General features: G+C 47.5%; 1 protein-coding gene across 19 annotated transcripts in view; it reads right to left on the reverse strand.

Annotated features, from left to right (window-relative positions):
- INPP4A (inositol polyphosphate-4-phosphatase type I A) overlaps window positions 1–19,469 on the reverse strand; it is a 151,690-nt gene that overhangs the window by 73,005 nt on the left and 59,216 nt on the right. For 15 of the 19 annotated variants that reach the window (XM_043603207.1, XM_043603211.1, XM_043603202.1 and 12 more), the window contains exons 2-4: window positions 4,823–4,893; window positions 3,768–3,976; window positions 3,174–3,218 (exon numbers count right to left, since the gene is read on the reverse strand). In XM_043603207.1, coding sequence (XP_043459142.1) covers window positions 3,174–3,218; window positions 3,768–3,873 — 151 coding nt within the window. In that variant the 5' untranslated portion in view covers window positions 3,874–3,976; window positions 4,823–4,893. Of the gene's footprint in view, window positions 1–1,809; window positions 1,942–3,173; window positions 3,219–3,767; window positions 3,997–4,822; window positions 4,894–19,469 lie in introns of those variants that run through there. The other 4 variants (XM_043603210.1, XM_043603200.1, XM_043603196.1 and 1 more) reach the window with 2 other exon arrangements.

Here is a 19,469-nt window from a genome sequence, read left to right on the forward strand (position 1 = left end):
TGGATCCCATGTCTTCTTTTTTCTCAATTTATTCCCTCTTTTGGGTAAAACACATCCTCCACTGATTTCCAGAGAAAGGATGTGGGAGAAGTTTATTTGAGAGTCTGCAAAGCTGAAATATATTTCTTTATACCCTCACATTTGACTGATAGTCTGCTTGAGAATTCCGGGTCAGAAATATTTTCCCACTCACGTTAAAGGTGCTGCTCCCCCGTCCTCAAGTTTCCAGTGCCACTGAGAATCCCCTCCACACTAGTTTGACCCCTGATCCTTGGATATGACCTGTTTTGTTCACCACCATACCGCGCATTCACCCCCCCTCCCCCACCTCTCTGGAAGTTTTGGGATCTTCATTTTATTCCCAGTGCTTGGAAACTTTCCCAGGATGTGCCTTGTTATGGGTTTTTTCCAATCATTATGCTAGGCCTTAGCAGGCATTTTTAACCTAGAACCACACTCTTCAGTTATGAGAGACTTCTTGTATTATTTCTCGTTAATTCCCTCCCTTCTATTCTTTAGGCCTCTTGAATTTGCTAATTTCCCATTTGAATTTCTTTCCCATTTTCTATTTTGCTTTAAAATGTTTACTTTTTGGGATAATTCCTTGAATATCTTTGAATGTTTATTGAATTCTTAAAGTTTTCTTTAAATCATATTTTAACTTTCTAAGGTTGCCCTTGTTCTTCAATTTTTTTTCTTTACAATGTCCTGTTTTATTTTATGGGTATCCCATATTCTCTTGAGGGTATAAATTATAATTCTTTGATGTTTTCTTCTACTTTCTTCAATATCTGTATTTCTTCCAGGTTCTATTTTTTCTTGCTTCCTCTTCCATGTGTGGGCCTTCCACAAAGCCCTTCAAACTTTAACCATTCTTGCATTTTGTTTCAAATCAACTTTGCGGTATAATTTATATATAAAATGTGCCTATTTTAAGTGGAGAGCTCAATGAGTTTGGATAAGCATAGACATCTATATAACCACCACAGTCAAGATACAGTACATTTCCATCACCCCAAAGAGTTCCCAGTCCCCTTTCCAGGCAGCCCTCACCAGCACTCCTGGACAACCAATCACTGATCTGTCTTCTATCACTGTGGATTGGTCTTCCTGAGTTACACACAAACATAATCCTATAGCATACAGCCTTTTGAGTATGGCTTCTTTCATTCTAAACAAGGCTTCTGAGATTCATCTATGTGTGTATCAGTACTTCATTCCTTTTCCTTGCTGAGTGGTGTTCCATTGTATGGATGTATCATAGTTAATTCTGCTGATGGATATGTGGGTTGTTTCCAGTGTTAGCTATTATGGATAAAGCTGAAATCAGCATGCATGTACCAATCTTTATATGCACAAAAGAATGTCCATTTGTCTTTAAGAATAAGGTATCAAAAAGCTGAGTATGAGAGTGAGCTGAGTGGCTGGCCAGCCTACTGTTGGTTGGGGTCCAGAAAGCTGGCATCTGTCTCTTTGCGGGGAGTGGGAGTTTCCTTTTTCCAGAGTGAAAGCCTCCTGCCTGGAGGAATAAGCCTGGTAGAAGTAGGATAAGAGGAAGAAGGTTGGAGAGGGCGAGGCAGGGGTTGTTATTCAGTAGACTTCTGGACCTTCACCATGCTTTCCTCCGTGCTAATAGACCTCAGCCCAGAGCCTCTCTGCCTCCCAAGTTTCTCATGAGAATAACCACCAGTCCCTGCAGGGCTGCGTGTGGTGGGAACCTGAACCTCCAACTCTTCCTTATACAAGCTTTCCAATAAGCCCTTGCTTTTGTCTCTGAGCTCCCCAGTATCTCTCGGACAAATCCAGCACCTTCACAGACATGCAGGTGTGACCATGTTCCTCTCCGCCTGTTCCCTCCTCCTCACAGGTTACAGTCTGGGGGTTCCAAAGATGTCTCACTGCACAGAGTGTTTCTGTTGCTTATTCTTCCTGATGTCTGTGCTGATTTAAGATAAGGGGGTGGAGATAAGTTCACTGTTCCCTTGTGAAAGTGGAAGCCCTTGGGTTAGTATTATAATTTGTGAAGAGCAATAAAGCTCTAGGTTGGGGGCAGGCAGGTGTGGGAATCCCAGCAGGGTTAAAGACTGCTTCCCCTACCCTCCTGTTCCCAGTTCACAATGCAGGACTCACTCTCACTGCAGAACTAGCCACTAAGTCAGGGTTGGGAAACCCTCTGAACTTGTTTAAGGACATTCAATCTGAAATGGCGATGTTTTCAAAGTTTAGTATTAATTTGATAATAATGCCCTTACATTTTTACGGAGTTTGCCATTAGTCAAAGACATTTGTCTGATTTTGCTCTGTTTTAACCACCATGATCTTCTTTATCTCTCAAACGGTAACACCCCTTATTATAGCACATGAGAAAACTGGTCAGGCAAGGTCAAGGCCATGTGGTTAGTGTGTGGCACAGTCCGGACTAGAATCCAGGTCATCTGGCTCTCGAAGAGGTATTTCCTTTATGTCCCACTACCTTCCGGACACCGTTGCCAGGCCAGGGGCCAATGCTGAGCACTGCCCAGGGGACAAGGGAAGGGGAGAAGGACACAGGAGTGTGTCAGGCTATGAAGGAGAAACATCTGTGGGTGACCCCACCGCACTGCCCGATCTTCTGGGTAAGCCACAGTAATACCTTACTTCCCTGATCCCAGAGCCAGCACATACTACTAGAGTTTTTTAGGATAATCTTAGGACATTCAGGACAGTTTTTAGGACATTCTGATGCTGCCCAAGAGGGAAAGCACTAGGTATCATTGCCTCCACCCACAGAGTAGGGAACCAAGGGCCAGATGGCTAAAATTAACTGCACAGGGCTGTATGGTTAGGACTGGCAATGCCCGCCCCGAGCCAGCTTTCCCACCCCGAGCCAGCTTTCCCACCTCGTGGGTACATCCCTAGGAAGGCTGTCCTCGCAGCTCTGGGGGGCTCACCTCCCGCCCCTGCCCTCCCCCCACCCCCACTGCCAGCCTGGAGGGAACATGTGCTGAGGAGGCTGAAATCTGCAGGCTCCAGGCTCCCTCCACCCACAGGACATTCACACCTGCCCGGTGGCTTCATCTTAGAGACACTTCAGTAGCAGCAAGTGCTCTGACACAAATCTGAGCCAGGGTCGTGTTTCTGTTTTTAAGCAACGTATATTGCAAAGCAAACGAAAAATGCAAAAAGATACCTACCTAAGCTGAATTCTAAAATGGGCTCATCTGGATCTTGGATATTTCCTGAATAAAAAGGAAATGACGGGAAAAAATCATGCTCAATAAACTTTTCCTTGCATTTAGATTTTATTCAAAAGAGTCAACATTCTACATTTTCCCCCCTCAGAAACTATTATATGAGATAGGTTTTTCATTTTCTAAATATTTCACTTCTGAGATTCCTAAGAAGTCTCAAACTCCAAGATCAAACCCCCCTCCTCTTAAGCTCTGCAAAGCCACAACAAGGAGAGCTTTGATCATGGCCTGGGCACTTGCCAGACAGACACTGTGGACATTCCCATATCATCTACTGGCAAATGAGCCCTGGAGGTGCCCACTCAAGCTGGAAAACTGACGGCGGTCCAATTCCAATGGAAGCGGTTCCCAGAAAGAGGGCTGACTTCCCCCCTCCCTTACGCCCTGATTCAACAAAAGGTTGCCCTCCAGACACCTGGAGTGGGCAGTCACTGGGGGCTCATTCTGGCTGTCCACAGGGTACCCCAGGAGGCAGGCATACAGGGTATGTCCCATGACCTTGCACCAGGAACCTGGCGCAGGCCCTGTGAGACTCACCTGCCAGAGAGAGGCCCAGCATGTCAGCTGCCACATCAATGGTAGAAGCCCGCTGCATCGCACGGGCCCTGGCACCATGGCGAGGGCTGTGCTCTCTTGCTGTCATGATGTCATTGGTGATGATGTGTTTCCTGTTCCTGGGTCAGACCACACCTGATTCCCCGGGACGCGCTGTCACCAAGCCCTAATCCCCTAAGGTGGCAGTAGTCCTGAGAAAAAGGCACCGACACTGGTAAGAAACATAGGGATGGTGACTGAGAGACTGTGCTCTCATGGACAGAATAAATGCCTCACACAGGCAAGGGAGGAGCCAGGGGTGGAGAGTCTGATGACCTAGGCCCCTTCGAGTGCTTCCCCTGCACTCCCCAAAACTCACACACCAACACATATGCTCATGGGATCCCATAAGGAAATCATGTTCTCTTCAACAAAGACATACCACAGTAACTGTTGCTTTAGATACAATCATGAAAGATGGCTTCTGAAATGTTCTTGTTTTACTATGCTTTTCTGTTGACAAGTCTCATAGAATCTTTAACATAAAACCAATTCACCTCTGTCAGAAGGATAGGAGATGCATGAAGGGTCTGCCACCCACTGGCATGGTGAAACCGTGGAGAGACAAAGGCACATGTCTCCAACCTGCTCTCTTTCTTCCCACAGCTACAGGAACTTCACAGGTCTCCTGGTCTTAGAAAACATGTGCATGTAATCTATACTTAACTAAAGTGGATAGTGCTGTGCTATGGATATGGAAACTTCTGGGCAAAGTGCCACCACAGGCTGAATCAGAGGGATACTCCGGCATGGCACAGAAAATACATTTGCTCTAAGAAGTGGGTTAAGCAGTAAGAAGTGAGTTTCACATATTTCCAGCCCATGTATATGCTACAATTCCTGTTGTCTCCAGAAGGAACCAACCTCTCTTGTTTAAAACACCTCTCTCAAAGCTCTCCATGTATCCAGACACTCTTGTCTTCTCAAAGTATGTCAACACCTGTGTACCTGAAGGCCTGTGTTCTCGCTCTTGAGTTAATATTCAGCCAGCAACTTACTGGACATGTTTGTTCTTGGGCCAGTTGAGACACGTGGCATTTCTTCATAGAAGCACGTCCAAATCCATCATCTAAAAATGGAAAATTATTAACTTAACAAGTGGCCAAACGTGAAGTTCTCGAGAGTGCATATTATGATGCTTATGTTATAATCTTAATGCCTAGAGATATGGGGAAGCCAAGAGTTACTACATGTTCCTGTGAGCTCCACACAACAATCTAACTTTTTGGCTCAAAAGCAAAGGTCTTGCTCAAGCCCAAAAGAATGAGAAACAGAAATGCACATTCCTATCCCCATCCAGGGGTGATCCAGGGGAACATGGACCAGCCCTAAAGCACCCACTATGTGGCTGAGGGAAAATGCAGAGATAAGAATCTGAGTCTTCCAGTAGTCCTGCTCACAAATGTCAGCTCAAGGGAGAAGTTGCTGGGCCCCTCTGAGACTTTGGTTTCTGGTGTCTACAATGAGGCTAGTAGTACCCATCTCACAGGGCTGCGGCGGGAGCCAAATGTGCAAAAACGGAAGAGGGCTCTGCCCTGCTATGGCTGCCTGGCCCTTGGGTGCCTTTCTGTGGAGTAGAGAACAAGCCAGGCTCCAAGTCAGTCCCGGGGGCCCAGCACATGAGCTATCTGAAAGGGCCAACATCTGGGGTATAGATGACAGGCAGTGTGCTTGGCACTCAGGCAAACTCAGTTTCCCTTGAAGACTGGGCTCCTCCTACCCCTCCCACTGGAGCACCTGGGGACCTTTAGTCCGGGCATCTCGGCAGACACGGCAATGGCTCAGGTGGGGAGTCACAGTAAAAGTCTCCAAGAGGAAGACTGACGAGTTTGCTGACATCAAGAGGCATACAAAGTCAAAATATGGAATGAAAATGATAAAGACAGGGAAAGTACTTGCAGTACTAATATCTATAGTTTATAGTAATGCTTGTACAAATTAACAACAACAAAAAACCTCACTAAGAATGCAAGTGGCAAAGGTATGAATACATAGAAGAGGAATACACACGGTAAACATTTTGGAGAAGTGACCAAACTCATTCATAATAATTTTTTTTTAATGTTTATTTACTTTGGGAGAAAGAGAGAGAGAGAGGCGCAGACACAGAATCCAAAGCAGGCTCTAGGGTCTGAGCTGTCAGCACAGAGCCCGAAGTGGGGCTTGAACCCACAGAGCAAGAGATCATGACCTGAGCCAAAGTCAGAGGCCCAACCGACACCCAGGCACCCCCTCATTCATAATAATTAAAGCAACGCTAAATATTCCTATATTCACCTAAAATTGTCTTCCAAAAGAGGTTTGTCTCTTCTCATGAGAATATGCTTTGTTGGCAGACCTAGGGGAAACTCTGTAAGGCTCTTCTATATTGCTGATAACATTTTAAAGTTGTACAAGCATTTCAGAAAGCAATGTGAAATTATTTACCAATATATTTATAAACAAAAACAAAATTCTTGCCAACAGTCCAAAGATGCTTATTGTAGCATTACTTATAATGACAAACACTGGAACCAATCAAAATGCTCAGCTACAAGTACATTCTGGAACACCTATAAGATGCATTACTATATGGCTGTTAAAATGATCATGACAAAGTTCATGAACATATGAAAATTTCTTTAACTTCATTAGTCATCAGGAAAACACTAATTATAGACATGAGATACCTCTGCACACTCATTAGAATAGCTAAAATGGAAAAAAAAAGACAATACCGAGTATCGGTGACGATGTGATATAAATGGAACCCTGATACACTGTTAGCAGAGGGTAAAATGGTGCAGCCGTGCTGTAAAACTGTCAGTGTCTACTCAAGCTGAACATATACCTACATCCTGACCTAGTATGTAACTCAGAGTGGAATTGCTAAGAGAAATGCATATTTATGTTCACCAAAAAAAAAAAAAGGTAGAACATTTAGAGCATAATATTCATAATAGTCAAACACTAGCAACAACTCAAGTGTCCATCAGCTATAGAATAAACAAAACAATACAGATGCTTTTAGAAACGATGTCAAGGGGGAAAGCCAGTCAGACGAAAAGCATAATTAGGCAATTCTATTTCTATAAAGTTCAAGCACAGGCCAAATGAGTCTGTGGTATTAGAAGTCAAGACAGTGGTATCTTTGAGGGGCAAGTACTGACTGGGGAGGGCATGTGGGGCATGAGAAGGCTTGTGGTCTCTTGTTTTGGGTGCTGGTTCTACGAATTTACTGTGTGAAAATTCATTGAGCTGTACATGAATGATTCTTCTACTTCAATAAAGAGTTTAATTATTTTAATGACTATAATAAAGACAACATAGCATGAAAAAATGTTTATGTCAGCTCTGCAACATGCGTGCTTTTAATGAACTATTCTACCTGTGCTCTGGTCACAGCCATTTAAAAAGACAAGACATAGACGGAGACCACGTGGAGAAGAGGGTGTGGGACCACAAGGAGCTGGTCCCTTTCTTAGCTTAAGGTCATCCTCTTGCATCACTGAAAGTTGCACCCCATGCTGGCCAGAGACAAAGGTGGCACCCTGGGTGTGAAGCAGCTTGAGGAAGGAGCTCTTCTTTCTTGAACTTCTTCCCAGTGTATCTCCAGCATTCCACTGCCCTGCCTGGATGCCTGCTCAGCTTGTAGTGAGGCTGCAGTCACCCCCCTTCACGTGGGACAGTACAGATATGCCTCCTGACAGAAGGCAACAACTGGACCCTGACAACCTGCCAGCCCTCCCCTCCCCCTCCCTTATCCCCTTCCTCTTGCCCTTGCAAGGCCCCTTCACCTAAGGAGGGTGGGGGATATTACAGGCATCATGGGGTCCTGGGGATAGAAATTCTTAAAGGGGAACATCTACAGACTAATTTTACACTTGATAGGGTTCACAGACCAGAGAAGTTTTGAGTCAAGAGGGCCTCAGAAGCCACTTCATGGTTATTTGGGGCATTTAATTAGGATCTGCAATTTAAGTCATCAAGACACAGAACACAGAGCTGATCTGCACAGCTGAACTCGATTTTCCTTATTAGTCTCATTAATTTAAAGTAATTCGCCAAGGATTCTTATATTCCCAAGGTCCCTGGCTTTCCTCCTGGCCCCATTTGAAGACCGGAGCTCATTAGGAAGAAAAACTGCACTAACATCAAAGAGGATGGATAGCGCGTGGGAGTTGTTCCGGGGACTGGAATTTTTTTTCTTGGGGGCAAGAAGAAAGAAAGAAGCAATAACTCATGAAACTGCCTCCTCTCCTCACTCTGTGAGAGACGTGTCACCCTTTCTGACAAGAGGACACAGGTCATCAACTCAACAGCAAACCCAATAATGTCCCTTCCACCAGGGGGGCAGGAGAATGGTGGTAGAGGGAGCATAAGCAAGACAGGAGGCTTGTGGTGGTTCATACAGGTCCATGGGATTTGTGACCAATGGCAGTGACTGTCACAAGCTTCTCAGGAAGCCAGTCTAAGGTCTGCCTGCCTTCCTCCTCCACAGAACAAGGGCTCCCAGGCCTGGAAAGGGTTCTGGTGGCCCCTCTAGGCCTCAGTAACCTCTCGGGGCTGCAGAGCTGGAGCTGAGTAGGGAGGACTGGCCACAAAACCCCATTTTCATCTGTCTTATATGATGGGGGTTCTTCTGAGAACAGTCTTAAAAAGGACTTCTATGGATGACGTCACAGAAGTCCAGACGAAGTAACTTTCTCAAGGTCACACAGAGCTAAAGGATGAACTATCAGAATCAACCCAAGGCAAAAGCCCAAATACAAGTAGGGGCGCTCTCCCTGCCCAGCCCACTCTATTGCTGTCACTGTGGGCAGGAAATAGGCTCCTAGCAAACCTTCTCCAGGCCTCTGCTCTCCAAACACAGGCAGCACAGGAGAGAAAGTCAGATGAAAGGCTTGCGTGAGTCAGAGCATGAATCAGCAGCCCCTGGGGAGGAGGCTACTTGAGGAGGCAGAAAGAGGCAGAGTTTTCTCTCAAAACCCCTAATCCAGGACAGCCACAATCACTGATCAATGAGGTGTCACACTGCTCACTGGCAAATCACTACTAATAACAACCTGAGAGCGACAGCTGCCGCCTTCCGCACAAAGTCCCTCAGGCAGACAGTGCCCAGCAGCCGACGACCTTGCCTCAGTCTCCCTAACACAGCTAACCAGTCTGTACCTCAAGATAACGTACTTCCTGGTGTGACCATGGGATGAGCAGTGGGGCACCCTGTGTCTCATGAATGCCAGACTTAAACTCTTGGTTTCTTCCATATCATCCTGGGTACCTCATTCAAGCCTAAACATAGACCACGGGCCTAACGAACCCCTACTGAGTAAACAAACTGTCAGCTTCTGTGGCAGACTGGCTCTGCTCACCAGGTACATTCGTCCCAGGTACACTGACAGGTGACCCTCTTCAGCACCCTTCCAGTTTGGTGCAGCTATGTGAGAGTGCAGAGGGATGCACACCAGCTGAGATAAAGGTGAGAAAGCTGCTCATGGGATTCTCCAAGTCTCCCTTCCCCCCAGATTCCCAGCTGGATGCAGGGGGATTGAGTGAATAATTCCAAGGCCCCAGGGTAAGGGAGTGACTCTGTGGAAAGAAACTAGGTCCCTGAGACCGGGAAAAGCAGAGGCCCTGCCTCCCACCGATGATCTACACTGAGCTTACCCTGAGTAAGACCCTTGGTTGTGTGAAGCCACGGAGATTTGGGAGGTGGTTGTTACAACAGCTAACATTAGTTACTGTGACTAAAGTATGGCACATACCAGGCACCCAAGAAATGGTTATGATGAAAACAGAACTCAAAGCCACCAGTTAACACTTATCACACAATGCTTTGTCCTCTAAATGAGGTATGCCCAGTTCATGAGCAAAGAGCCCACAGGTGGCTGGGAGACTAACACAGGGGTCAAGAAATGAAAGCACAGAGAAGTAAAAAACCCACTTTAGCAGAAAATCAACGAGGCAAGTCTTTTTTTGTCCCCTCTCTAATTGCAAGTCAGGCTTAGGGCATGCTGATAGCTCTCCTGCCTGCCCTCCCCCACCCCCAATATCACCTGGCTAGCCCTGGACTTCATCATCCCAAACACACACTATGATGGAAGCTGGCATTAATGTTGAGAAAGCAAGTTCTCTGATATGACCCTAGAGCGGCTAATCCAACCAGGAGAGAAAAAGAGACCCATCTCTCCCACTGGACACCCAAGATTAGCCTATTCCCAACAGTCCTCTGGAGCCAACTGGGAATTGAGGCTACCCAGGGCTCTATCCAGAGCTGGTCTACATCCAACAGGGCCTTGGAGCCCTTGGGGCTTCAGGACCACTAATTCCTTCAATTCCAGAAAATAAGAGAATGACAACAGCATGGGTGCAAATACCACAACATGGGCATAAACCTCAGGTGGGCACAGGGTAGGTGGGGTGCAGATGCCCATGACAAAAACTGAATGGGCCAGAGCCATGGTGGCTATGGTAACAGGCATGGGCAGGGACAACACAAAGGAATAGGAGCAGTGTCTCCCGAACAGACAAGGGCAAGGGTGACCAGCAAGTTGGAGGCCCCCCTCCAGGGAAAAGGCAGCACTGGTGTGTGCAGGCTCAGTGCACCTAGTGTCAAAACAGCTCATATTCTGCCTCCAGGTTTCCAACCAGGTCAGTCACCAGCAAGGGAAGATTCAGCATATGAGCAAGGACCAGGAAGGCCTGGCTTCCAGAACAGCAGCCAATGGAAGCAGAAAATTCCTCTGGCTTATATTTGGAATGAATGAATGAATGAATGTGTGCCTCTATATGACATCCCAGAAATTTAAGTGCAATGAATCAAGTTTCGGTGCACAGAAAATTACAGAATGGTTGTCAACCGAGGAATGGGCCACTGGGGTAGGGAGACGTACTAAAGACTTAAATAACACAAACTTGAGCAGGCTGCCTAGAAAGGCTAAAAAAGAGGGTGTTGAATGGTGGAGACAAAGACCAGGTGATGTAGGGGTTGTAGGTAGGGGGTTCAGGTGGGATGAGCCATTGTAAGCACAGCAGAGGGACAGGGTCTGGGAGGCAGGGGCAGGAGGCAGGGGCAGGCCAAGCTGGAACTTAGCAGTAAGGGTTCCTTGATTTTAATTTGCCCATTTAGGGGACTTCTTAACCCACTGAATGTTCCACCCCCTCTGTGCCCCTCCCCACCCTAAAACGCAAGAGAATCATGGAAGCTAGCAGATCTTTCATCTTTTTCTCTTTCAAACAAGTTGCCTAGGAAAGATCTTAATCTTTTAAACAAAGTCAAATATGCCTCCTTACCATAAAAAGCAAGGAATGCTGCCTGCCTCCAAGACTCAGGTATTAACAGGGCAGGAAATGCCAGACACCCCAGGCACAAAGACAAGGGTAGAGGGCAGGGAGCCTTAGTCTCTTCCCTCCTGTGCTCTGGCCCCAAACCCAGCAGGCCCCCGACACCCTGGTCCACAGAGGGCTCTCAACACCTTCCCTCCTGTGTCCTAGACCCTTGGATCAAACTGCAGAGGCCCTGAGCTGGGTGCAAGGCTGGGCGCTTGATCAATTAGGGTCACTACTCTCCAGGGGGCTGGGCAAGAGCTACTGAGCTTCCCTGAGCCTCAGTTTCACAATCTGTAACAGCAGTAACAACACCCACCTCACCAGGACACGCTGAGGAGCAAGCACATACATAGAGACATGTAAAATACCCACACAGAGCCTGTGCAGAGACTCGAATCAGATAGAAGAGTTTCTCTCCTTGGCTCTACCTAACCTCTCATGTGTCTAGTCCTGAGCTGCAGTTTTACTGGGGCCATCTATGAACCTGGAAGGCCTTTCCTTCCCTCCAGCTAAGTCTACCAACATTTTTACCCAACTCTCCAGCCATCTAGACTTCAACCAGAACTCTTCACTCAGGTCCGTGGCACTCTGCCCGTGCTTCAGTTTATAGTGACTGTGTTTTCTAAACCCAACATTTAGGCCCAAAGGTTGCTATTGGGGAGGGACAGGTGAATGGAGCACCATTCTGGTAGGCAGTCAGCCACTGGGAGCGAGGTCACCTGCACAAGGCACTTTCTTTGGGCCTCAGTTTTTTCATTTGTAAAATGAGGAGACTGCCAGGTGTAAGGAATCCATGGTCCGAGCCCACCCTAGACCCCCAGGGAAGAGAAGTGGCTGCTCTGTGCCCCCGAGGCTGGACATCCATTAGGATCCTGTTCTGAGACGCAGCAACCACAGCCTTCCTACTATGGAGGCCTGCTTCCTCCTTCCTCTTCTGGGCCAAGGACCCAGCTCTCTCCTACTTCTCACTCCCCACACTACACAGGGCCTTGGACCCAGGAGAGGGGTTCACTGTGAGTACATCTCCTACATGAAGAAGACCGTCGAACCAGCGAGTATGCTGCAAGAGCTGTCCAGGGCAGCCAGTGATGAAATGCAGGCAACAAACGCCTCGGAAAGTGAGGCACAGAGAAGAAGGTTTGCACTGTAGCTGGTGTATCTTCTCACCTGCAGACACAAACAACCCCACCCAGGGCCCCACTGGGCCTGCACTCCACAGTCTTTTATCTGTAGCTTCCCACTTCCCCAATCCCTGTTCTCTGCTGGTGACACTGAACAGGCAGCAGTGGCCATGGGTTCACCCCAGCTAATTAACTAGCCTGCCTCATCCACTTAATGAATATGGTAGCTGATATAACACAATGCCTTAACCCAGATTCAAAAGCACATCTCCGACTCCAACAGGAACAGTCACCGTGCATATTCCCCTAAACAACAGCAGGGGCTAGAGCCCAGGAGCAGGACAAGCCCAGACTGTTCCAGCTCCCCTCCAGCCCTCCAGTTTTCCCACCTCAGTCAATGGCAGCTCCATCTTTCCACTTGCTCCAGCCAAGAAACAAAGTCAGTGCAGACTCCTGAACAACACTCTCACAGCCCACACCCAATGCATGGGTGATCCTCCCGCTCTATCCAGACTTCAGCCTGCCTCAGCACCCCTGCCCCACTGCCCTGGCTTCTCTGACAGTCACTCTGCAGCCCCCAGTCTGTCTTTACACAGCACTGGTGAGGCCGTGAACCCTTCCGCCAGCATCTTCATCTGGCTCCCACCTGGCTTCCTTGCTGTTGAGATCTCCCTGGCTGCCCACCCTCCTTGAGGCTGCGCTTCCGTGGAAGACATTGGAGGGCAGTTCCCTCACCCCTGGTATGTCCTTCCTAAAAACCAGCCTCTCCAGGAGGTCTTTGGGACAGCCTGGTTTAAAACTGACTTGTGGCTCATCTATAAGCCATGACCTTTGGGGGACTTTCCGTAGGAACTAGCCTGAAAATAAATCACCCTGCAAAAGTGTTTAGAAGTGCTTGTGCTGAGCAACACAGGTGCAAACCTGGGTCTGGGGGCTCACATCAGGGAGATGAGAGAGACATGTTAACAATAACCAAGTGCTGGGTGGGGCAGCGGCAGTAGCAGCGGTGGGATGGGGGGGAGGGGGTGCCGCTGGCTGTCTCTGCTGTACTGAACCCTCCACACCCCACACTTCTTAAGCCCCTTTTCTTAAGCATCTACTTTCTTTGCTTCTACATCTCATGCTATTTTTTCTCTATAAACTGACAATCTCTTCAACAACAGTGAGGGTCTCTCACGGACTAGGCCTTAGGGATACAAACATGAACACGTGAACTTGGTCAGCAAATGCACAACAGGAATTGCAACAAAAACATGAACGGGGGACAATCTGAGGGCCACAATGGTGCCGGTGAAACCTCTTCCCAGACCTTCCTTTGTGTGAAGGGCTGGCCTGCTGCTCCCCACCCCTCCCTTTCCTGGCAGGGGTGCCTCATGTGCTAGAAGCACGGAGGCTCTTTCTCAGTGAGAATCAACCCAGTGTTGATTGAATCCTCTCACTCCCAAGCACCAGCGTTCACGTGTCACTTGACTGCCATGGAGGCTTACCAGAGTAGCACAAGCAAAGATAGTGGGCGCACTGCACTAAGCAAAGCACTGTAGTCCATTGTTAAGAGCTGCCTCTTTATTACCGGAGACAATGCATGCCAGTATCAGTGCCTTCTTCTCTCTCCTAGAAATGTCCATGGTGTTGACAAGTCTCATGTCTTGCTCCATTGTCAACTCGGCCACTCAAAGCCCTCACATAATTAACTGAAAGTTCGCCTATATGTTGGCCAGGAAGGCCTCTCAGGAGTGCCAGAGAAATTTCCAAATAGGTGCGTAAAAGGACTGGATCCAGTATCTATCAACAATCACTGCCAGTGTAGACATGCAGTTCCCGGAGGACCAACAGCCAAAGAGATGAGGGCAACAGCTTCCCTGTGACCTGTGGGTCAGCTTATCTCCACGTGAGGCTCCATAAAGGACCTATCAGCCAATGAAGGCAGGTATCATCTCAGACCCAGATGCCCCTGCCCCAAGGCACTTACTCAGAGCCTGGTTCCAGAAGATGCAGCTAAAAGAGAACTCTCTGGCTCCTCGAGGGCTGGGTGTGCCCCATTCACTGCCTGAGACTGTTCTTTCTCTTCCCTTTTCTTTTTCTACCCAAACCCAAGGCTGTAAGGCCTGGCCTGGTGCCTACTTCCACCCCTCCCCCAACCAGAGCTGGCCACCTGGAAGCTGGGCCCTGACTTCTTTCAGCCAACAGGGCAGATGCCACCCCCAGACTCTGCTTCTCTCCCCTCTCTCCTTTGGGAGGGGGTCGGTCCTTTCAGCCAAGGGGATGTGGGAGTGAGTGTGACCATGCTGCTCAAGGCTCCTCAGTATCACAGAGCAAAGAGGGTGTGCCTTCCCAGGGGCGGTGGCTTACACCCCAGCTACAGCAACTCCCTTTCCCTTGCCCTGACAGTGTTTCCATTCCATCCCCCCAGTCCTTGGGGTTCAGTGAAGAGGCTATCCTGGGGAAGGAAGGTTCTGGGTACTCCTGCTATCATGGCCAAAACACCATACTTACCAGCCGGGACGCTTGTACTGCAGCCTGGAAAACCCAATTCAGATGAGTTCAAGCAGAGAGGCATTTGTCATAAAGGTTCAGGGTTGACTTATAAAACTTGAACAGAAATATGGCTGAGCTGGCCCAAAGACCCCAATGTCAGCAGCACAGACAACTCTTCTCGGCTCTCCTCTGCTAACCCATGCCATTCTCCTCCTCCCTGCAAATGAAACTATGCTCATGGTGGTGTCAAGGCAGCTGACAGCCCCCCAACTCTACTCTACAGGTCTAGCCACTGAAGGGGTCAAATGCATGCACTATCTCCCAGTCTCCACTCCGGCTCACTCTGGGGAAGGCAATCCAAGGATCTAGCTTGTCCAGGTATCCCTGGGCTGGAGGCTGGGGTCACAATGTAGCATGAGTGCTCCTATGAGACCCAGTAAGTTTGGCGGGAGAGAGCCCCACAAAGGGGCGTGGGGGAGGATGGAGAGAACCCTTACAACTCATCACAACTTTTAGGAACCAAATGGAGAGGCCCTATAGCAAGTGTTCCTCAACCTTTAAAAAGTCAAAGGGGCACGTGGGTGGCTCAGTTGGTTGAGCGTCTGACTTCAGCTCAGGTCATGATCTCACGGTTTGTGAGTCTGAGCCCCATGTCAGGCTCTGTGCTGATAGCTCAGAGCCTGGAGGCTGCTTCAAATTCTGTGACTCCCTCTCTCTCTGTTCCTCCCCTGCTCACACACTCCCTCTCTCTCTCTCAAAAATAAACATTAAAAAAAAAAAAGTCAAAGAACTCCCACTGGGTTTTTTTTTTGTTGCTGGTTTTTTTTTAACATTTTTATTTTTGAAAGACAGAAAGAGACAGAGCCTGAGCAGGGGGAGGTGAAGAGAGAGAGGAAGACACAGAATCCGAAGCAGGCTCCAGGCCCTGAGCTGTCAGCATACAGCCCGACATGGGGCTGGAACTCTTGAACAGCGAGATCATGACCTGAGCCAAAGTAGGACGCTTAACCTACTGAGCCACCTAGGCGCCCCCAAAGAACTCCCACTGTTAAGTAAATATTTTTTTTATATTGTTTAAAATAGAGAACATAAACATAAAATTGGGTATAAACTCTTTCTTCTTAGAGCTCTTCAACTACTATAAAACCAAAAGAGATCTATAAATTATCTACAGCAAGACCTCCACAAAAATGAACTCACATTTATATTAATGTAACGTGGCAGATGGGGACAACGCACAGAAACCATTACACAAACATAACCCTGACTGACTCCAGAAGGCCTCTCTTGCCACACTCTCCACTCCACCCTTGCCTGGACTGAGTCAGAAATGCCCGCAAAGGCCACTCAGTCCACCCAGCAGCCATGTGGTCATAATAACAGACACTGTTCTCCAGAAACATGAGTTGCAGAGCAGGGCAGAGGAGCGGAGATGTGGTGACACTTCCCTGGACTGTGAGCAAGGACTCTCTGGGTCCTGGACAGCAGGACATGTTGTTTTGCTCTTGTGCATGACATCAAGAGAGTTACGGGGAAAAAAAAGTACAAAACACAGCTTGATGGCTCGCTGTGTAAAAATGCAAGACTGAAGAAGCTGGTCACCTTCTTTGAGTCTCCACAGTGGAGAGCTCCCGCTATGGGCCACGGAAGGTGGCCAACAAGATGGTGGCTGCAACACTTCCCTGTGTGAAGAGAGAGCACCGTCTGTCTTCCCTCCTTTCAGTCGGTTCACAGCGTCATGCTCCTCCAGGGCTTAGTCAGTATCTGCTGCCTACTGGAGTTTCTCATCATGTGGGAGAAGGTCACGAGAGGAGACCAAGAACTGCTCAGTCCAAGATGCCTTCTGGCTGCTCACCTGCCTCATCTGGCATCCAAGGAAAGAAACACCTTGTCCAGAGATTCAGGTAGAAAAGCTCACAAGCAGAGGTGTGAGCAAGAGCAACAATTCCACTACCAAGTTCCTCCCATGCCCCCTGATTCCCGCAGTCCTCACACCTCACTGCCAAGGGGCTGTCTGAAAGATGGGAGCCGGCAGATGACTGACTGAGCAGGGCTTCTTCAAGGTCATGAGCCCCAGAACAAAGTCAGGACTAAAGTCAGCCCTTGCTCCTCCTGCATTCTTTCCAACACTTGAAACAGCACGCAGGGCACACTAATTCAAACTCCAACCAGATGCAGGTAAAAGGCACAGTCTTTTCCCTTGGCAAGTTCCTCATTTTTAAGCACTTTCACACATATATTATTTTATAATGTTTCCTAGAACATTACTTTCTTCCCTCCATCCCTTTTCAGGACCCAGGACCCTGGAAGAAAACACTTCAGATCCAAGACATGCTAACCAATCTTTCCCTTTCCGTCCCCACCCACAGTCTTTACAAGGCCCTCTGGTCACAGTCTCTCCTCCAGCCTTCATGTTAAGCAACACAACAGACCAGAGAGGAAATGGACCTTCCTAGAGAAGGCAAAAGAGAACTTCAGGATGTGGGTGACTTCTTTTTTTGCATCATTCATGTTTGATTTCCTTTTCGAAGCTGAAATTAAGCTCCTTGGGAGAAAAATAGTGTCAATATTTTGTGAAAATATTTCAAAATAAATTTTTAAAAATATAAATCTTGGGGGGAGGGATTAAAATTAAAAAACACAAAGCTTTGTGAACAGGGTAAAAAGACAAAACCTAGCCAACAATACCAACAAATACTAAAGTAAAAAAAATATACATATGTAATGCTCTGTATCTTGATGGTGGAGAAAGGACTTATATAAATATTGCACAGAAGTATGTTTCAGAAGAAAAGTAGAATGGGAACCCCCGAACCAGCAAGTCACGACTCAAGACCTAGTTTCTGTAGTGACACGTTAACCTGATTAGCAGGGGTTCCTCTGCTCTTTTTGTAGGACTACTGTGGCTTTATTGCCATCTCCTCCTCTTTACCGTTCCCAACAGGTTTTATTTATTCACTGTAGAATATCCTGGCTGAGCAAGTGAAGAATACGTCAAGGTGCTTTGGCAAATAGTCGCTGTGCTGTCCCCAGCTCACACTGGTGACACACACTCCACAATTCAAGAATAAAACACGCATCCTTCCTCTCCTTACAAAAACTCCCACACCCTCTGTGAGGCTTGTCAACGGAAGCAGTGCAGGGAAAGTGAATCAGCTCACCACCCAGACAGTGGCTGGACACATACAAATGGCAGGCTGAACGTGGGGAAACGCAGGCCTTGAAAAAGGTTAGCCTCCTTGGAAGATACTACAGTCCCAAAGAGTTGCCGGTAATTTGGGCAAACGTAACAAGCAAAGTGTACTCTTGGAAGGGAAGCTGGGCACACATACCAGCTGCCAGAGGGGTTAGTGAGATCCAGGCCTGATGTTGCCTGGGCCTTTTCAGAACGAGAAACTCTATGATCTGATTTATGCCAGGTCAGTGAGCAACCATGAAGCCAAGCTTTGGTTCTGTTTAACGAGAACCAAATATCCAGGCAACTTTCAAAACTCCTTGCTAACGCTAATGGAGTTTTGGGAAAACAGAGGAAGATCCAACCTATGGGGTTAATCCAAATAAGATGGCCTCAGGTTTACTTCAAATTCTGGTATCTGTGCACCTGCACCACAACATGCAGTTTCCAATCCAGCCCCACCTGCAGCACCCCAGTGCCCCCGTCTTGCTCCTGCTGAACCCCTCACCAGCCTCACTCCAGCACCTCCAGCAGCATGGTCCATGGGGCCTAACGAGGTGCTTACTTACAGGCTCACTCCAAATACACTATTTCCTTCTCGACCACTGACAGAGCAGGATTGACAATAATTTGAAAGTTCCAATGTGTCTCAGATGACTGGAGTTGGGTGGATTCAGTTTATTTTCATAATCACTAAGAAAGCATGTTTTCTAATTCAGAAGTGTAAGGTTGGGCTTCACAAGAGAATGTAAAGTTTTCAGAGGAGCCATAAAATTCCATAAAGGGCTATAAATGTGAAGCAACGACCACAGATCAATGAAATTCTGGGAAGACAAAGTTATTTCTGGAACATGGCAATAAGCCAGGAGACAGGATGCCCAAGGCCTCCAAGTGGGCAGCACCAATGAAGCTGGTTTTAGCTTCTGCACCAACAAACCAAAATTATTGAGAGAGGTCTCAGTCTTGGAAATAAAGTGGGTCACACATTCTGTAAGCCTTACCATATATAAATCTCTGGCAAAGTGGTATATTATCAGTTTACTTTAGCTACAGAAGAGGAATATTGTTTTAACCAATCATGTTGGGTGGAACACATAGAAAAGACTCTGAAAAGACTTCCGTGCTCCATATTTTTACAAAAAAATAAAAAGCAAGCAGTCCTGACTTTTATATGAGACTTTTCTGGAGAGAAGATTTCATAGCTTTAGCTACCCACTTGAGTTATTTGGTTGTTTTGGGTTTTCTTGGTTGTTGTGAGGATTTTTTTTTTTTTTTTTGAGAGAACGTGTGTGTGTGTGTTTCTCTGAGGATGTGATATGATAGGATTGAGACAGGGAAACAAGCTCTCTAACCAACCGACTGTGACAGTCGGAAGTCAGTCTGTCACAAAAGAGAGACTTTTCAAGGCACCTGGGTAGCTCAGCTAAGCATCCAACTCTTGATTTCAGCTCAGGTCATGATCTCATGGTTCATGGGTTCAAGCCCTGCGTTAAGCTCTGCGATCGCAGTGTGGAGCCTGCTTGGGATTCTCTCTCTCTCTCTCTCTCTCTCTCTCTCTCTCTCTCT

Source organism: Prionailurus bengalensis, chromosome A3 (genome assembly GCF_016509475.1).
Source record: "Prionailurus bengalensis isolate Pbe53 chromosome A3, Fcat_Pben_1.1_paternal_pri, whole genome shotgun sequence".
Taxonomy (NCBI): Eukaryota; Metazoa; Chordata; class Mammalia; order Carnivora; family Felidae; genus Prionailurus; species Prionailurus bengalensis.